This window comes from Mirounga angustirostris, unplaced genomic scaffold (assembly GCF_029215605.1).
Source record: "Mirounga angustirostris isolate CCGP_5_RB_7025 unplaced genomic scaffold, mMirAng1.0.hap1 SCAF_7, whole genome shotgun sequence".
Taxonomy (NCBI): domain Eukaryota; kingdom Metazoa; phylum Chordata; class Mammalia; order Carnivora; family Phocidae; genus Mirounga; species Mirounga angustirostris.
This window is the reverse complement of record NW_026991715.1, coordinates 86,933,136-86,952,362: the sequence shown is the minus strand read 5'-3', so window position 1 is coordinate 86,952,362 and position 19,227 is coordinate 86,933,136. Positions and strand designations below refer to the sequence as shown.

The following is a 19,227-nucleotide window of genomic DNA, read 5'->3' as shown; positions in this document are numbered from 1 at the left end:
CATCTAAAATAAAATATGTATTCTACTTTATTTCAGTTAATGCAAATGCTTATAGGACAACCTTTGTTTATTCTTTCCCTCCTAACACCTTGTTGCCAGAAGCTTTCCTCATGTAAAGTCATTATTATATTACCTATACAGAGTGAAACAAAGCTTTAATGATAAACTATTGTACCTTAGAGCGGGAAGGATTTGTTTCTGATGGATTGAACATACCTCCATGTTTAGGGAATTAAGTAGAAATTTCTCTTTTTATACGTTAAAAATAAATGTGCAATTCCTATGATAAACTATTGAATTTAATGAATAAAATTTTATACTTAATACCTCAATTTATCTGCATCACTGGTAAACCTTTTACTAACTATATTATGTACTTTCATGTCTTGCATGCTTTTTTAATCCATAATAGCATCCTATCATCTATAATTCTTGTTCTATCTGTTCATGAAATTTGCTGCTTAATGGAGGTTACAGGAGAGGTGAAATATTTAATAGCATATTTGAAATGAAAAACAATTCTAAATAGATCCTTAAACATAAACCCTTCATTGACAAGTTCAATATAAACCCAACTGTTGCCTGAGTATTTGGGAAAGAAATCAAAAACTGTCATACACTCATAGTGGCATAATAAACAAATGTTAATTGATGTGCTTTGTTTGAAATACTTCCAGGGAGACTTGCAATGAGCAAGGCTCTTCTATATAGGCAATTCAGCAGCATATGTTGGCACATCTGGGAAAGGTCATCATGTATAAATGCTTTCTTCCATCTGGTATATGACCTAAAATATCAAAAGGAAATATGTACAGCCAAAATGAATATGTGACTTTATTCAGAGTACCTTTGACTCATCAGGTAACACGCTTTTTGGTTAATGTTTCATGGTGAGATCTTTAAACTAAAATTTATTTTTATTCTTAATAATATTCTTATACTCCAGGCGCCTGGGTGGCTCAGTTGGTTAAGCGACTGCCTTCCGCTCAGGTCATGATCCTGGAATCCCTGGATCGAGTCCCGCATCGGGCTCCCTGCTCGGCGGGGAGTCTGCTTCTCCCTCTGACCCTCCCCCCTCTCATGTGCTTGCTCTCTCTCAAATAAATAAATAAAATCTTTAAAAAAAATAATAATATTCTTATACTCCTAATGTACTCTATAAAGCAGCAAAATAGAATAAACAACACTATTAGTCTCTATTTTCTCAATACCTACCTCACTTCTCCTCCACATATGGCTCCTCTTTTGACATAAATGGAAACTCTGAGTGTGGAAAGGGAGATGTATTTTTGGAAAAGTACAGTCTCTTTAAACATTTACCAGTAGAATTCTAATGTAACAGGATATACTGTTTTAAAAGAACAAAACTATTTGTAGAACTTACAGTTAGCCTGTGTCTTACATATATTAACTAAGTGTCTTACATATATTAACTTACCGATACCCCATAACTCTCCCAGAACCACCATCACTCACACAGATGGGAGTGTCTGAGTCTAAACACAATTAAAATAAGTGGCTGGTGGTGGATGCATCGATGAGTGAGCTTAACCCAAAAGCTCTGCTATTTCCACTCTGCTGTGTCCTCTCTCCAAAATTAAATATAAACAAGGCACTAATGTTTATTGAAGAATTTTTGTATATCAGACACTGTGCTGGGAAATGTAGTCAATTTTTGTGTTTAACCTTTATAATAACACGATAAAGGGCAGTATTATTATCATCCCATTTTGGGAATAAGGAAACATGCTCAGAGAGGTTAAATAACTTGTGCAAGATCACACAACTGGAAAGATGGATATTCCCATCTTAGTCCTTTTCTTAATCTACTACATCTGTTCTTCTTAGACTTTAAGACATATAGGACTAGGACCTGAAATTCTGCATTTATAACATGCTCCCAGGTTAATTACGGATAATGATGATCTAAGGACCACATTTTAACAGTTAGGAGTTTCTCATGCTGTCCTCCCTTGTGAGATTTTGTAACTTCTGTAGGAAATAATCTTTTGGGACTATCAATGACTCACTTCTGTATAAATTTTGAAATTTAAATAATAAAATTGTCATATTTTCCTGCAAACAAGCTAAATATTCCCAGCTCTAGGATTACTTAAGGAGAAGTGGAGATACAACAGAGAGAGATGAGAGAAACAGAATTTGCTGTAAACTCTGCTGCAATGGCTACCATCTTATTTCTTTTTTATTCTCTCATGTCAGAGTGTGAGCTAGCTTACATGTTGATGTATTTGCTACATATCCTTAAGTATTGACAGAAAATTAAAAACTCTGGAGAGACTCTTATTATTTATTTAACATTGCTATTACATCATAATTCCTTGGAGAATTTCTCTTTGTGCTAATTATCCATCTGCTTACTAACCTACATGAATGCTGTTTTTCTTTTTTACCACCATTGTGTCCAATACAAAGACAAAAGGGTGGGCATCTGCCCCTACCCGTGGCTAGAATATGTGTGTAGAGAAATATTTTTTAACACCACCTTCCCTACTTTAGTATTAGATTAGTAAAATTAACATAAATATTCAGAAATTGCCATTCATTTCTTAGTAAAAAATGTCAAGTTTCAATAATGCAGTAAGGAAAATTCTGAATTTTAAAGCCTACCTGGGCATTGCTAAAAAGTAGGGATATAGGATAAAAATGTAAATTATGTATAAATAATGTTTAAAAATGGAGTTTGAGGTCATGTTTATTGGTAGGCCAAGTTGTAGTAAATTCATGATTTTGGTATCTGTTGTAAGGAATGCTCATTAATATTTTGTGTTAGTCTACTTCCATGAAGTATAGATATATATTTATATGTGCAGTTGGCACTTAAGTCTCTGGATTATAACATTAGAATAATTAGAATAACATTAGAATAATAATAGTCTTCCTTCCTTTAAGAGAAGGAAGACTCTTTAAAAAAGTAATGACTATGGTAGAATAATCATGATTTTATTTCACAAATTTGTTAATGTAAAAGTGACAATATTACATAATTGTTTTCACCTTGGCAGAGGTTGTATCAGGCCTTCTCTGGGGTGAGCTGCTCTGTCTTAGGGAATTCCTGACAGAAATGGATGGATACTTGTTGAACTTCTCACTGCCTGCTAAGTTAACCCTTACAAAACTCTGAGAGTGGTTATTATTATCTCCATATCACAAATGAAAAACATGACAGGACTAAACTAAACACAAAACATAGGCCTAGTGAGGTAACTTTTCTCAAAGTTTGCATCCTCAACTAATAAATGGAAAAGCCAGAACTGATTTCAGATCTAATTGCAAAACCCATATTATTTGCTGGTACTTCCTCCAGGAAAGCAAACAAACAAAATCTTTTCTAGATAAGGTAAATATGCATTTGACTGATATTTGAGACTATACTTCCGTTTGTCAAATGCCTTGAACATCAACAGGGAAGAGAAATTTATGTGGGCTTTCGATCAGTGAACCATGATGAGAGATGTAGAAATGCCTTCATTTAGCTTCTTGAAAGAACTGGCATCTGGATCTACAACTTATCTGGTCTGGGAAGGAAGAAAGCAAGGGGTAACCAAATGAGTCATGATAAAAACAGCATCAATATTCTGTAATGCAGGGTAATGTTATGTCTGGAAACAATGTATTTTACCAGAAATTTACCAAAAATTATTTTTGTTGGTTCATTCATTTACTCACACATTTATTGATCCATCGCTCTTTTTTTTTTTTTTTTTTAAGATTTTATTTATTTGAGTGAGAGACCGAGAGCAATAGCGGGGGATGGGCGTGAGGGGAGGGCAGGGGGAGAGGGAGAAGCATACTCCCCGCTGAGCAGGGCGCAGGGGCTTTATCCTGGGACCCTGAGATCATGACCTGAGCTGAAGGCAGATGTTTAACTGACTGAGCCACCTAGGTGCCCCTCATCCATCATTCCTATAATGGAAGAGCTCATGGTAATATATTTGTATAATATTACATATTATTATTGATTTTGAAGTACCTTTGCTTATAAAAAAATTGAGCCAGGGAAGGTAAGCAGAATAAACTGTATTGGTAAACCACCTTGCCTGTGCCCACCCCAGCTGGAGGTTCTCCATGCACCTGGTATCTGACGAGGTATGCAGCATGAGGCGCAAGTAGAAGGGGAACCTGGGCAAAGCTTTGGTGGCCAGAGTCAGACAGGGGCTGCTGTTGTTGGCGATGCTCCTACCCATGCAGATTTATTCAAATCAAGCAACTGTTGTAATGCTTTCGAGTAATTCCTTCCAGAATACCTCAGCTGCCCCAAATCTAGCTAATTCCACCACCAAGACAAGTGGTGATGCTCTGCAGTCAACAGCTAGTCTCTTCATGGTCTCATTCTCTGTTCTATATCTCTACTCTTATGAAACTCAAGCCAAGGAACATCTGCACAGTAGTCCTCCCTTATCAGCAGTTTCGCTTTCAGAGGTTTTAGTTACCCGTGGTCACCCATGGTCCGGAAGCAGATGAAGCTCATGATCAATCATCAGAAGGTCAATAGTTAGCTTAATGGTACCTCACAATGCATGCGTCATTCACCTCCCATCTTACCACAGAGGCGTTTTAACATCTCACATCATTGCAAGAAGGGTGAGTACAGGACAATATTTTGAGAGACAAAGAGAGACCACATTCACTTACCTTTTATTATGGAATATTGTTATAATTGTTCTATTTTATTTTGGTTGTTAACCTCTTACTGTGCCTAATTTATACAATTAAACCCTATCATATGTCTGTGTAAGGAAAAGCGTATATAGGGTTCAGTATTATCATGGTTTCAGGCAACCACATCACCATGGATAAGGAGGGGGGGTCTCCTGTACTTCCCCATTTTCTAAATCCAATCCTGATGGTGTGTAGATATCCATTGTGACAAGGAAGAAACAGGTCTTCATTGAATCTGTTAATTCCATACCTTATTTTATCGACACAGAAAATGTTGAGGATCCTAAAATTAAATGGTTTGGAGAGCATATGAAGGATTTGACTAGATAATGAATCCCAATATTAAATCTGCTGGAGTTTCAAGTACAAGATGAAGGGAAACAACATCCAAAATTCGTGAAGAGATGAATTTTCTTAAATGTGGTTTAAGAAGTACAAGACACATAAAACCCTACCTTAAAAATGAGAATAGATTTTATCTCATCTAGAGACAAAGGGTGAGATATGGAAAAGAGATTCAGTTTTCAATTGGTTCATTAATGCCATAAGATAGGTAATACAAAAAGCTTCTAAGATTCTATTTCTATGTACATAGAAGGTACTTCCGGGTGTTACTGTAACTCCTTAATGTTTCAGCTGTACTAATTTAAGGCCAATGTGCTCTAGATATTGTTAACTATCACTGTTTCTTGAGACGTGAACTCTTTTTTTTTGAGGCTTTGGATTTGACATCGCATTTGACTTTTTATATAGTAATTGACATGTACCAGGGCAGTGATGGACTGAGTCTACCCCAAATCCAAGCATAATGAGTAAATTTTGCTTATATACTTATCACCTATTCTTATTCAACAGAAGTGCCAGATTCATTTAGCTAAAATGATTCCAAAAAGTGCATTGACTTCAACTAATTTCAAAATGCTTTTTATTTCTGCATATGTTGAATACTTTTTACAATTTAAAAAATGATCTGTTTTGAAGGTAAAGTTGACACATCTTGAAATTAAAAAGGCAAATATGTGAATTAAACTCTAAATCAAGTATGGGAAGTGAAGAGTGGAAACTTAAATTCAGAATTTTTGTACTCTTTCTGTAAATACTTTTTGAAGAAACTCTATGAATCAGAATAGCCTCATTTGGAATGCTTTCTGTTATCAGTCAATATTTTTAGATAGTTAAAACCTGGTCCTAAGCCTAAAGTGTGCTGAATTCTGGAAAGTAAATCTTTCACAGCTGCCTCGAGGCACAGAAACCTTTTTAAAAATAGATACTCCTTAAAGTCTTTTGTTCACATGGTCACACACTGATGCTTACATGTTCCAGTATCTAATGTCCCCACAGTAGTCTTGATAACTAAGGTCATTTTTTTTTTTAATCTTTAGAAATCTACCCTGGAACAACCATATTCAACAGATCTCAAGCTACTGAGTGTGTGATTGAACCTTACATTTTGTTTCATATATGAATGTTGTGCACCTATTTTGGATTATATATTGTATTTGTGTATTTATGCCTTTGTTCGTAGTAACTTCTCAGGCTATGGAATTGATTTGTATTGAACACTAAATAAAAATAAATGGCTAGAAAAATATAGGTACTGTAATTACCTTTTAGCAGATGAACCTGCAGGGTTTGAGACATTAACTAATTTCCTCAAAGTCACAACAAATACAAAGTGTCCTAGACACAGTTTAATTTCTTACTTCAAATGGAATGCTCTTTGTATGATTTCAACCTAGTTAATAATCAAGATATGCAACAACTGGGAATAGTATAGACATAATTGTTTGTTTATACTATATACTTTAAACATACATGGTTTTATGTTTTACTCTTTCCCATCCCTCAGAGCTTTCACAGTAATCCCTATTTACTTAACTGCCTTTTGCTATTTTCTTCATTGCTTTACCCTTTATGCTTTTCAGTTTTTATGAGATTGCTCCCATTTTTTCCCACTATAATTTTGTCTAAATGCAATAGTCAATCTTCAAACAGTAATTTGATTGAGCCAAACCTGATCTTGACATCTTAAAGAGTTTAAGTTGGATGTTCATATGCAGAAAAACATTTTCTATTCCTTAATTTTCTACCATATGGTCAATAGGCATATAAAATGAATCCTGAGTGACTGGTAATAAACTGCCAGGAGATGGGTAATATTGAATAAAAAATGTAAAAATTTTAATGCAAGGAGGCAGCATCCAATTTATTTATGAAACAATTCCTAACATGAACATATTGTGAACATTTAAAAAAAAATGTGACACATGAGATTTTGAAACTTATATCTTCATTTATCATTACCAATTCTAGCCAGAGAAAATATGCCTCTAGCCATTTCAAAAGGAGGTTTAATTAAAAATCAGTCATGGACATTATTGAACATAAATAGGAAATTTCAGAAAATAACTCTTTCTTGACTAAAAATTGCTTAAGTATTGTGGAATTTTTTGTTAGGTCTTTTTTTTAAAAGATTAGAAAATATTAAATTAAATTTAAATATAAATCCTAGAACATCTTCAATGTGAGCTAAATACAAAGCTCTTTTCATTTTTTACTTAACACAAATTTTGTTAAAAGAAAGTTTAGATTTTTTGTTGGTTTCAAAGAAAGTTTAGATTATGTACAGAGAAATGAAATTCTGATTTAATAAAACATGCACATTCCTTCAACTGATGGCTTAATTTCTTAATAAGTATTATAAATATGAAATTCATGTATGGGAACTATACAAATTTAAAATAGAAATTATATCATTAAGGGGCACCTGAGTGGTGCAGTCGGTTAAGTGTCTGCCTCTTGGTTTCGGCTTAGGTCGTGATCTCGGAGTCGTGATATCAAGCCCTGTTGTGGGCTCTGTGCTGCTTGGGATTCTCTCTCCCTCTCCCCCTTCCCACTTGTGCTCGCTCTCTCTCTCTCAAATAAATAAATAAATCTTTAAAAAGAAAGGGAATTATATTATTAAATTTTTGAAATTTAAAAACTGGTTTTGTTCATGCTTAATTTTTTATTTCATTAATAACATAATTTTTAAAAATCTTTTGGGAATCTGCTTTTTTTCTTATAAAGGTTATTTTTATTTAGTAAGAATGCAACATTAGTCAAAGAAAATGAACCTACATTTGTCTTTTATTTAAAAATATATTTTTCCCTCTCATTTAATTCTATTTCAATTGATTCCTTTTTATTTTCTTTCAACAGGCTGAGTTAAATGACCCAACTGATCCCTTCACTAATTATAGTACAAAAGTCTCATCAAATGTAGGGGATGAAACTTTCTCTAAATATATAGGATGGAGAATTGCCAATGCTCTTTCCAAACTGTTCTTCCCCTCCACCGAAGCCCATGTTCTTCCTTTGAAAGAACCACTGAAAAAACAGGATCCAGTGAAATATCTGAACAAAAAGGATTACATGAAGAAAAGAGTTCTACATGTTACTATAAGGTAAAGTGAAGCACTATTCAAAATAGTCCTGTTATTCTAATATACTGCATTTCAAAGTCATACAAATTATATATAATCATGTGCCACATTATTTAACTCATTTTCTCTTTTTCAATTCAAATTTTGGCTCCAACAACTTCTAGGTATTCTATCATAAGCAAGTACTCTCTTCTTAGCAACTATTTCCTCATGTTTAAAATAGATAATATTATATAATATAAATTAGTGTTTTAATATGGTGAAAGCCCCTCTCCCACTACTGACCTTCATTTGCCTAGTCTACCCCCCATCTCTCCCTATCATTAATTGCTTGTGTATCCTTCCAGGATCTATAAAATGTAAACGAAATAAATTATAAGTATATTTTAAATTGTCTCTCCATTTTTACATTAAAGTTTGCATACTAAATATATCATTTGGCATCTTAATTTTTTTATTTAACTTCATTTCTTAGATATTTTTTTCATGCCACTACATAGAGAATTTTCTCATTATTATTATATTTTTAATATGTTACGATGGTTTCCTTAGTATGAATGTACCACCATTTATTTAATCAGTTTCCTATTGTTTGGCATCTGGGTTGTTTTAGATTGTCTGCTACTATATACTACCACAAAATTTAACCTTCCACATAGGTCTTTTTATATATGAGGAAGAATGCCTGCAGGATAAATTCTCGGAAGTGTGATTTCTGAGTCAGAGTGTTTTTGCCTTTGTAATTTTGGTAGATATTTCCAAATTAGCTTTCAGAGGAATTGTGCAAATTTATATCTCCACCAGCAATATCTGAGAGTACTTGTTTCTCTTTATTCTTTCCAGTAGTGAGTGTTGACAAACTTTTGGGTTTTGATAATCTGAAAAGTGAAACATGTTTTTAAATATAGTTTTAAGGTGAATAGTTAGAACACCTTTCATATGTTAAGAGCCTTTTGTTTTTCCTTTATATGGGAATTAACTATTTCTTTTGCCCATTTTTTCCATTGAGTTTATATCTTTTTCACCTAGCTTTGCAAGAACTATTTCCCTATTAATTGATGTGTCTCTTAGTCTATGGTAAGAGCTACAAATGTTTATATTTCCTTCCACTTCTTATTTCTTTAAATTTTGCTTATAGTATTTTTTATCTTAGTCATTTTTCTAAGTAATATAAATTATCAAAATTTCACTACATATCTATTTAGGAAAACTCTTTTCATTTTATGATTAAAATGTCATGTTGTTTTCTGGTACTTTTAAAGATTTATTTTGAATATTTTAGTCATTGGTCCGTTTGAAATTTGTGTGTGTGTGTGTGTGTGTGTAGTGTGAGTTGTCAATCCAGATGGCTACTCAGCTGTCCCAACAATATTTATTGAGTCACCTATCTCCTTTCAACATTTATTCTGATTTAAAATGTTATACTTATTAAATACTAAGTTCTTATTTATTTTCTTTTCTATGTTCTAAAAGAATTTCAGTAATTTGGAATTACCTACTCCTTTAAGGTTTGATAGAATTCCCTTTTAAACCATCAGTACCTTATGCCTCTCCTAAGGGGAGCTCTTTGTCAAATTTATCTATTTTTGTATGGCTATTGGCAAGGCTCTTCAGCCAGAATGCACAGGTACAATAAATTCAGTTCTTACTGTTTGAGGTCCATGCCATAAAAGTATCTGGAGTATCAATCCTGAATATCAGTCTCTTCTCATCTTTTTCTTTCTTCTTTAGTCAATTTTAACAGATTATGCTTCCTTTGAATACTACTTATTTTATCCCCCTTTTCAGAATTTATTTGGTCACAATTGATTCTTCTGCTTCTGTGGTTATTTTCTTCCTCAACCAATTCTCATTTTGTGTATTTGAATTTTGTCCCTTTTATTCTTCTTAATTAATGTAATGTTTTATTCATTTTATATTATTTTTCTACTGAACCAGCTTTTAGATTATAACTCAGCATTGTCTAAATCATTATTTGTGTTCCAAAATTATAAAACTGTTGCCCAAAGGCAGATGTTATTGGCGGTATAATAATTGGGTGGAATGAGGTCAGTAGGTAGGCTTGGCTTTTGTGTACGCAAGAAGTCCACAGAAAAATAGATAAATGCTTGAGCAGCATTCTGACATAGTTTTGAGCATTTTTTCAAGAATTCTAAAGTCAGTGAGGAAGATATGTACATTTGAATTGAAGGATCACACAGCCTGGACTTCAGTAGTCTTGTTGGAAGAAATAAATATTATAAAAATATTCATCAGCATGTATTATAAATATTTGTAAGGTTGCAGTATATCAAAGTATAATGAAAATGCTGGCTTTAAATATCAAGGGTATTGAGATTTACTTTAGAATCCCCAAATGTATTCTGTATATTCTCAAGGACCAAAAACATGGAAGAAAATCAATCTGGGACCACAGAGAGAACACTGGACAAGTGTACTTTGGCTTCTCATTACGTTCAGTTGAAGGAAAAGACAGAAAACTAGAAAAACAGAAGAAACTGGATACTGACAAGAGGAGATGAAGGAAATAGCAAGGGAAAGGGTCAATAGACAGTAAAAAGGGCAGATGGAGATGAATGGTGTTTGCTGGGACACAGAAAGGAAAAACAGAGACAGAGAAGAGGAGACATATTGGCAATGCTTAGAATAGCAGAACAGGGGGGCGCCTGGGTGGCTCAGTTGGTCCGAGTCTTGGTTTCGGCTCAGGTCATGATCTCCTGGCTGTGGGATTGAGCCCCCTGTCCAGCTCTGTGCTCAGCGCGGAGTCTGCTTCAGATTCTCTCTCCCTCTCCCTCCTGCTTGCTCTCTTGCTCTCTCTCTCTCAAATAAATGAATAAATAAAATCTTCTAAAAAATAGCAGAACAGAGAAATAAATGTTACTAACAGAAGGAAAGAAGAAAGAGACATACCGAGAAGACATATACTAATGAAAGGTACAAATGGAAGGATGTGGGCAAGGGTTGGGGATAGGGGAAGAGAATATGCAAAGTCAGAGGGAAATGAGACAAAAGAGTAGTGGGGTGGGGTTATGACTCAGAGAGTCCTATAGGTTTTGAAGGATTAGGAAATTAAATTTCTCATCAGAGTCTACAGTTCATTATGTAAATGACATTTATCATTAATCTTTGAAAAAATGTGATCTTCTTATCCATTTTTCACAGCTCATTATAGGCTCTAGCAATTTAACTAGTGTCTCTGTCCTGACCGAGAGAGCCTCAGCAGCCTCAGCATCCCTCTGGCAGGAGCACCTCATGTGGCACAGCTCAGGGGAGCAGCTTTCACATTGCACCATTCATGCTGTAGTGTGTGTGAACGGTGCCTCCTGGAGTTGTGCATATTGCCCGCTTCCTTTAGGGATAGACTCATCTCTGGGGACAGCAGAGGTGAGTGGAGTAGGGCTACAGCTCAGTGGCCTGAAGACGTACAGGACTGGCTGAACAGTCTCTACCATCCAGGAGGGTTATGTGAATGAAATCCCTGCTTTTTAAGAAGCAAACTTCAGTTTAAGCTCTGCATTGATGAAATGTCTCTGGCTCACTAACCATGAAGTGTGGGAAATATTATTTCTTCCATTTGCTTGATTCTGCATCTATTCAGCAGTCTCACAGCTAGCTCCTTCTCTTGCTTCTCCACCTCCTTCCACTTCCAGGTCCACAAACTGGAATTAGTGCAGTTAATGAACATCTGAACATGTTGAAGTTTTGTAGCTAAAGCACAAAGACATAATTCAGAGCCTGCTACCCAGGCTCTGCTCTGCTCTTTTTCACATCTTAAAGGTCTTTGGGTGCAGGGTCATATCACCAGTTCTTCATCAAGTATTCCTAGAAATGTCCATTTTGTGCTTTCCACCAGTAACAATGTGAAAGACAGCAAGAAGGCCAACATTTAAGGACGCCTACAGAAGATGGGTAGGAGGACAGGAAATTGAAGAGAATATGTTCTTCATTAACTTGGAGCACTAAAGCATACTTACTTCAGTGTGAAAATCTGAAAATATACTATTACAAGGAGAAAATGGGAGCTTCCTTACTGATGAAGCATCTATTATCAAATTTGTATCAATACAAATTTACCTTAAGGCTGAGAATTGAGAACTCTGAAGACCAAATTTTCAAAAACCAGTTCCCACGTCTGTTTTGCTTCTGAAGTTTCTAAGGGTATTTCCTAACCTTATGCCTTGAATCCCTATAAACTTACAACTAATTTTTTGCACATATGTGAAGACTTGGAAAATTCTAACTTAAAACTTCATCTCTGATTGTGCTTAGTTTGCTCACAAGTTTTATGTTGGAAGACTTCACGAGACCAGCACACGGAAGAGATACGAGGTGAAACTAGTAAGAATGGGCTGAGAATATCTGTTGTCATTTATGCAGGAAATTTTATATGGCTGACTTCGTAAACAGTCATACCCAAGGCTATTGCATCTTCTCTGAAGCTTCCTTTATAAGTGGAGCAAACTCCAAAATAATAGAACGAGGAGTAGCTAACATTTACTGAATGGCAACAAGGTAGGGAAAGGTAAATACCACAATGTCCAGTAAGAACAGGCTTTATTGGAAAGACCAGTGGTCAGTGGTGAGGCACATGGTTCTTTCTCATTATCCTGTGGAGAGGGGTGCTGGAGTTAGAGAAGTAATTGGACATTCACTGGGTTTGTGTTTCAAGGGAAGAGACCCTGCCTGACTGCTACTGTGCCTTCTTATAACAGAAGCATGAGAGATACCTTCTCAAGGAAGAAATACACATTTTGGGTTCAGTTGCCAAGCCGTCTGAGATGAGGCACCAGCTGGATAGGTGATGCTAGAAACGCCAGCTGTCCAGAACCTGAAGCCCTTGGGAAGTTTTCTTAATGGTTGTAAAAGATAGCCACTGGGCTCCTCGTGAAGTTGGGTGTGGGAGGAACTCCACCAAATGAAGGAACTCTTAGGACCACTAGTTCTAAGCGACAAGTTGCCAGGCAATTAAGATGACTCTCTGACGTCAAAGTTGAACAATTCTGTTTGCCACCCCATGTGAGTACCTTTTATAAACAAGGCACCGTGCTAAGCACTTAGATGTACGACCCTTAGATGTCGATGTAGATGATGATTTTGTCCATTTTATAGATTTATAGATCTATAAAAATCTCCATTTTGAAGATGTGGAATCTGAGAGGTTAGGTAATTTGCCCAAGGACTCACAGTCATTAAGTGTGGGAGTTTGAACTTAAGTGCATTCTGACTTCTGCATCTACTGTGATGCTTTCTTTCCCCTCAAGTGAAATTCATCTGATGGCAAAGCCTTGAGCACTTTGTTAAAGAAACTTCATAAGAAAAAGGTTTTTATTTTTATTTTTATTTTTTCAATTTCTGTTTCTTGATTTTTAGAACTTGATTTTGATTAAGGGATTTTTTTTTTCTGGGCTCTGCATCTCTCTAGTTAATATTAGAAGAAAATCTATGTCAAGGTGGAGGCACTTTCAGTCAGTCAGTATGATTTTCTTCCCCCCTCCATTGGCTTTAGTGAAAATCATACTGACTTAACTAGAAAGTGCCTCCTCCTTGATGTAGAGTGCATATATATGAAGAGAGGGAGAGAGAAGGAGAGATTAAAAGTTAAAAAAAGGAGAGCTGCAAAGAATTCTTAAATGTCTTAAAATTTTCTAGTTCTGTTTCACGAAGGGAAAAAAGAAATCTGTGTCTCCTTCACAAAATATCAAATATGTTTATTTATAGTTTCTTTCTGATTGATTTAGATTAAGTAATTTAACTTCTCTGAGCCTCAGACTTCTAATCTTTGAAAATGTAAAAGCTGTACATCCTCTCAAGTTTGTCCTGAAGATAGAAGAAAAAACTGTAAAGAGCTTGCATATGTTAGTTCCTTTTCCCCTTTGTTCTATAATTTAGTAGATTTTCTAAAATGTTTTTTCTTCAGAATATAATATTCTTAGGAAAATTAGAATCAATAATAAATGGAAGATTTATATTTTTGTGCACATATGTATTATTAAGCTATGAATTGCTGTTAGCAACTTTTCAAAGAGAGCTTACAGTTTCATGATTTCCTTTTTGGTTATGTTTTGTTTCCCTTCTTTCTAGTTTTAGAATGAAAACACAATTCACGGGCGCCTGGGTGGCTCAGATGGTTAAGCGTCTGCCTTTGGCTCAGGTCATGATCTCAGGGTCCTGGGATCGAGTCCCGCATTGGGCTCCCTGCTCCTTGGGAGCCTGCTTCTCGCTCTGCCTCTCTCTCTCTCTCATGAATAAATAAATAAAATCTTAAAAAAAAAAAAAGAATGAAAACACAATTCAGGATGGTTCTGTGTCGTACATGCGTTTTGAGGGTATGCTGTCAAGACGCATTAGGGAAGGGTAAAGTTTGGAATGTTAATAGCACGGCTGATAATAATTTTCAGCTGAAGAGAGAGAGAACATGAATGGGTCTTCAGAGATGAGCTCCTAATTTTTGAGCCTTTGTGATTTGATTATTAAAAATTAGATCATCAGCTCAGATCAATCATTTTAAGACTTCTAGAGATTGAAGTGGTATTAGAATTGAAGTCCAACTGCCAGTGACAGAAACATGCTTCACACATCCCACATCCATTTCCAATACATGACTCAGTTTATCTGCAGTCTTGCCTGAGAGATAAATCAGTCCTCATCTGTCTTCTACTGTTTCCTATCCTTTCCTGCCTTTTCACTGGAGCCTTGGTCTGAACTGCAATTTTAGATGTCATTGATGGGACCATTGCTTTAGCTGTCACTTTCACTGCAGTGTCTTTATGCTTATACAACAGGGGTCTAATCGCTTCTCGGCCTTTTGACTAAGATCAAGTGTAGTATCTGTTCTTATCAGTTTAATACAACGGGGGTCTAGCTTCAATACACACATTTGTGTGATTTTTATCTTTCATTTTTTTTTTATGTGATGAATTACATTTATTGATTTGCATCTGTTGAATAATCCCTGCATCCCAGGGATAAATCTCATTTGGTCATGGTGTATAATCCTTTTAATGTGTTCTTGAATTTGGTTTGCCAATATATTTTTGAGAATTCCTGCATCTATATCAGGGATATTGGTCTATAGTTTTCCTTTCTTGTGGTATCAATATCTGGTTTTGATAATCAAAGTAGTACTGGCCTCATAGAATAAATTTTGAAGTGTTTCCTTCTCCTTGATATATTGGAAGAGTTTGAGGAGGATTGGTATTCTTTAAGTGTTTGGTAGAATTCTTTAGTGAAGCCATCTGGTCCTGGAATTTTCTGTGTTGGGACTTTTTTAAATTACTCAAATAATGTCTTTACTTGTTATTGGTCTATTCAGCTTTTCTAATTCTTCCTGATTCAGTCTTCGTAGTTTGTTTCTAGAAATGTACCCATTTCTTCTAGGTTGTATAATTTGTTGGCGTGTAATTGTTCATGATGTAGTCTCTTATGATTCCGTGTATTTCTGTAATGTCAGTTGTAATGTCTTCTCTTTCATTTCTAATTTTATTTATTTGAGTCTTTTCTCCCCCCCCCCCTTTTTAAGTTAGTCTAGATAAGGCTTGTTAATTTTGTCAATCTTTCTTAAGAACCAGCCCTTAGCTTTATTGATGTTTTCTACTGTTTGGGGTGTTTTGTTTTGTTTTGTTTTGTTTTTGTTCTCCATTTATTTCTGCACTGATCCTTATTATTTCCTTTCCTCTGCTAAGTTTGGGCTTACTTTGTTCTTTTTGTCTACTTTCTTGAGGTGTAAAGTTAGGTTGTATATTTGAGATCCTTCTAATTTCTTAGTATATGCATTTATTACTATAAACTTTCCTTTCAGAACTGTTTTTGCAGTATTTGATATGTTGTGTTTTCATTTATTTTGAGACAAGTTATTTTCTTTTTCTTTTGATTTACTCTTGGACTCAATGGCTGTTTAGAAGTGTGTTGTTTAGTTTTCATATATTTGTAGATCTTTTCACTTTCCTCTTATTATTGACATCTAGTTTCATACCATCGTAGTCAGAGAAAACGGTATGACTTCAAAATTCTTAAATTTGCTAAGATTTGTTTTGTGGCCTATCTGATTTATCCTGGAGAATGTTTCATGTCCACTTGAGAAAATGTGTATTCTGCTGCTGTTGGATGGAATGTTCTATGGACGTCTATTAAGTTTATTTGTCCTAAAGTATGATTCATTCCAACATTTTATTGTTGGATTTTTTTTTTTTTGGTCTGGATTATCCATCTGTTGCTGATAGTGGGGTATTGAGGTCCCCTACAATTATTGTATTGTTGTCTGTTTCACCTCTATGGTTTGTTATTAATTCCTTAATATATTTTGGTGCTTGGGTTTGGGGAGTGTATATGTTTATGATATAGCTTCTTAATGTATTGACCCTTTTATCATTATATAATGATCTTTTTTGTTTCCTGTTACCCTTTTTGGCTTCAAGTATATTTTGACTGATATAAGTATCAGCCTTTGTTCTGTTTCCTTTTGCTTGGGATATCATCTACCATCCTCTCACCCTGAGCCTATGTGTGTCTTTAGAGTTGAAATAAGTCTCTTGCAGTCAGCTTATAGTTGGATCTTGTTTGTTTGTTTGTTTGTTTGTTTGTTTTTTAATCCATCCATCCACTCTGTGCCTTTTGATTGCTGAGTTCAATCTACTTACATTTAGGGTAATTATTGATATGGAAAGATTTACTACTGTCATTTTGTCTTTTGCCTTCTGGTTATTTTGTTTCTCCATTGTTTGTTTTTCCTTCTCTGTCTACCTTTGTACATTGGCAGATTTCCATGGTGATTTGCTCAGTATCTCCGCCCCCTCCCCCCCGCTTTTGTTTTGTTTCATGTCTCTGCTATAGAGTTTTGCTTCGTGGTTACCATGAGCTTTACATAAAACATCTCAGATGAAATAGTCCTTTTTCAGGGCACCTGTGTGGCTTAGTCAGTTAGGCAATTGACTCTTGCTCTCAGCTCAAGTCTTGATTTTGAGGTCCTGAGTTCAGGACCTGCATTGGGCTCCATGTTGGGCATGGAGCCTACTTAAAAAAATAGTCCTTTTTTCTGCTGATAGCAATTTATCTTTATTCACATATAAAAGTTACATCTTTTTCTCTTCCCTTTTTATATTTTTGATCTCACAAATTATCGTTTTATGCTGTGATATCATTACCAAGTTATTGTAGCTAAAGTTATTTTTAATGTTCCTTTCCTTTAATCTATATGCAGTAGTTAAGAGTTTTAATATACTATTTTTAAAAAGTTATAATATTCTGTTTATCACCTTAATCAGAGTTTTTCATACTTCTTTTTGTTTCAGCTTGAAGATCTCCTTTCAACATTTCTTGTAAGGCGGGTCTAGAGGTGGTAAACTCCCTCAGCTTTTCTTGTCTGGGAAAAACTTCCTTCTTTATATCTGAAGGATAACTACTGGATAGAATATTTTTGGCTGGCAGTTTTTATCTTCAATATTTTGAATATGTCATTCCACTGTCTCTTGGCCTATAGAGTTTCTGCTGAGAAATCTGGTGATAGCTTAATGGGGGTATATTTGTATGTTATTTTTTTTCTTGATTGTCTCTGAAATTCTTTTTTGAATCATTGACTTTTGATGGTTTTAATAAAGTGTTTCTTGGAGAAGGTCTTTTTGTGTTGAGATAAAAAGATGTTCTATTAGCTTTATGAACTTATATATCAAGTTGCTTCCTCAGGTTTGGGAAGTTCTCAGCTATTATTTCTTCAAATATTCTCTCTGCTCCCTTTTCCCTCTCTTCTCTTTCTGGTATACCCATTATTCTTATGTTGGCTTTTCTAATGGAGTCAGATAGTTATTATAGGGTTCACTTTTTAAAAATTTTAGTTCTCTTTCCTCCTCCACCTGAATCATTTCTGTATTTCTATCCTCAAGCTTGCTAATTCTCTCTTCCATATGATCTGCTCTATTTCCAATTCATTCTAATGCATTCTTCATTTAAGTTCTTCAGTTCTAGAATTTCTGCTTGGTTCTTTTTTAGAATTTCAGTTTCTTTGGTAAAGAAACTGCTTGTTAATTTTATTCCTGAGATCATTGTATTGCCATTCTGAGTTTTCTTATAGCTTCTTTAATTTGTTTATAACGGCTGTTTTAAATTCTTTATCAGTTAGATTTCAGTATTCCATGCATTTTGGGGTTACGTTGCTGGAAAATTGTCATGTTCTTTTTGTGATACCATATGACTGTGATTTTTCATTGTGTTTGATGAGAAGTGCCTCTGTCTCTGCATTTGAAGTGGTGAACACCTTTCTTGTTTAAGCAACGTTGTGTTTGCTTTGATTTCAATAGTTCAACGAGTTGGTAGTTAGGAGCCTTCCTTCTGTTTTCCAGAAGATGGTGCTATAGCACAAGTTTTGGGTTTCTCTTGCCAGCTAAGATTGGGAGTGGTACACACAGGAAAAAAAAAAAAAGTTGTGGCAGGGGTCAGGGGGAGGTATACACTTAGTACTTGGGCCTTTGGGTTTGCCCACAGTCTGGTAGGGGGATCCTCAGTTGAGGGTGTCCCAAAAGTGTGTGGATGGTCCTTTTGCTTCCCAGGGAAGACAGCAGAAGATGCTTTCCTTCGGTGCTCTTTGTCTGCCTACTTCCCTTTCCTTTCTCTGCCTCTAGTCACTGAGGTCTCCCTTCAAGACAGCAACTGGTCCCTCCAACTGCAGTGCCTGTGGCTGGGCAGACTCCCACTTGCCACTTCCACCCATTACCTCCTCTGTTAGACAAGTTGTGTTGGCTTACTACTGGACCCTCCACTGTTTTCTTTGCATTTGCAGTGGTTGACAAATGTGTATTAGCTGCTTAATTAGAATGTAAGCTTAGGTATGGCATTAATCAGATCAGGATAGTCTCCCCACTTTCTAGTTGGGTTTTGCACCCACAGAATTTTCTATTTTTTCATATATTCGTTTATTCAATAATTATTTATTGAATGCCTAATATAGGTCAAATACTATGAAAGAATATGTCTCAGACAAAATAATGAGTAAAAATAGTTACTGTCCTTCCCAGTGGAACTTAGAAGCAAGTGTAGGAGAGGGATGTTAATTAAAATCACACATATGTGTTAAATCTTTATAATGGTAAGTGCTACGAAGGAGAATTACATGGTGCTATAAATAATGATAAGT

At 35.2% G+C, this 19,227-nt stretch overlaps 1 protein-coding gene and 1 non-coding gene across 2 annotated transcripts in view; both read left to right on the top strand.

Moving 5' to 3' along the window:
* TMEM232 (transmembrane protein 232) overlaps window positions 1-19,227 on the top strand; it is a gene marked incomplete at its 5' end in the record, with an annotated part of 234,712 nt that overhangs the window by 86,034 nt on the left and 129,451 nt on the right. The window contains one exon of the mRNA XM_045864383.1: window positions 7,882-8,126. Within this exon, the coding sequence (XP_045720339.1) occupies window positions 7,882-8,126 (245 nt within the window). The remainder of the gene's footprint in view (window positions 1-7,881; window positions 8,127-19,227) is intronic.
* LOC123836939 (U2 spliceosomal RNA) lies at window positions 14,895-15,080 on the top strand. The gene has a single exon (XR_006789123.1). It is a non-coding gene; the product is annotated as a U2 spliceosomal RNA (small nuclear RNA).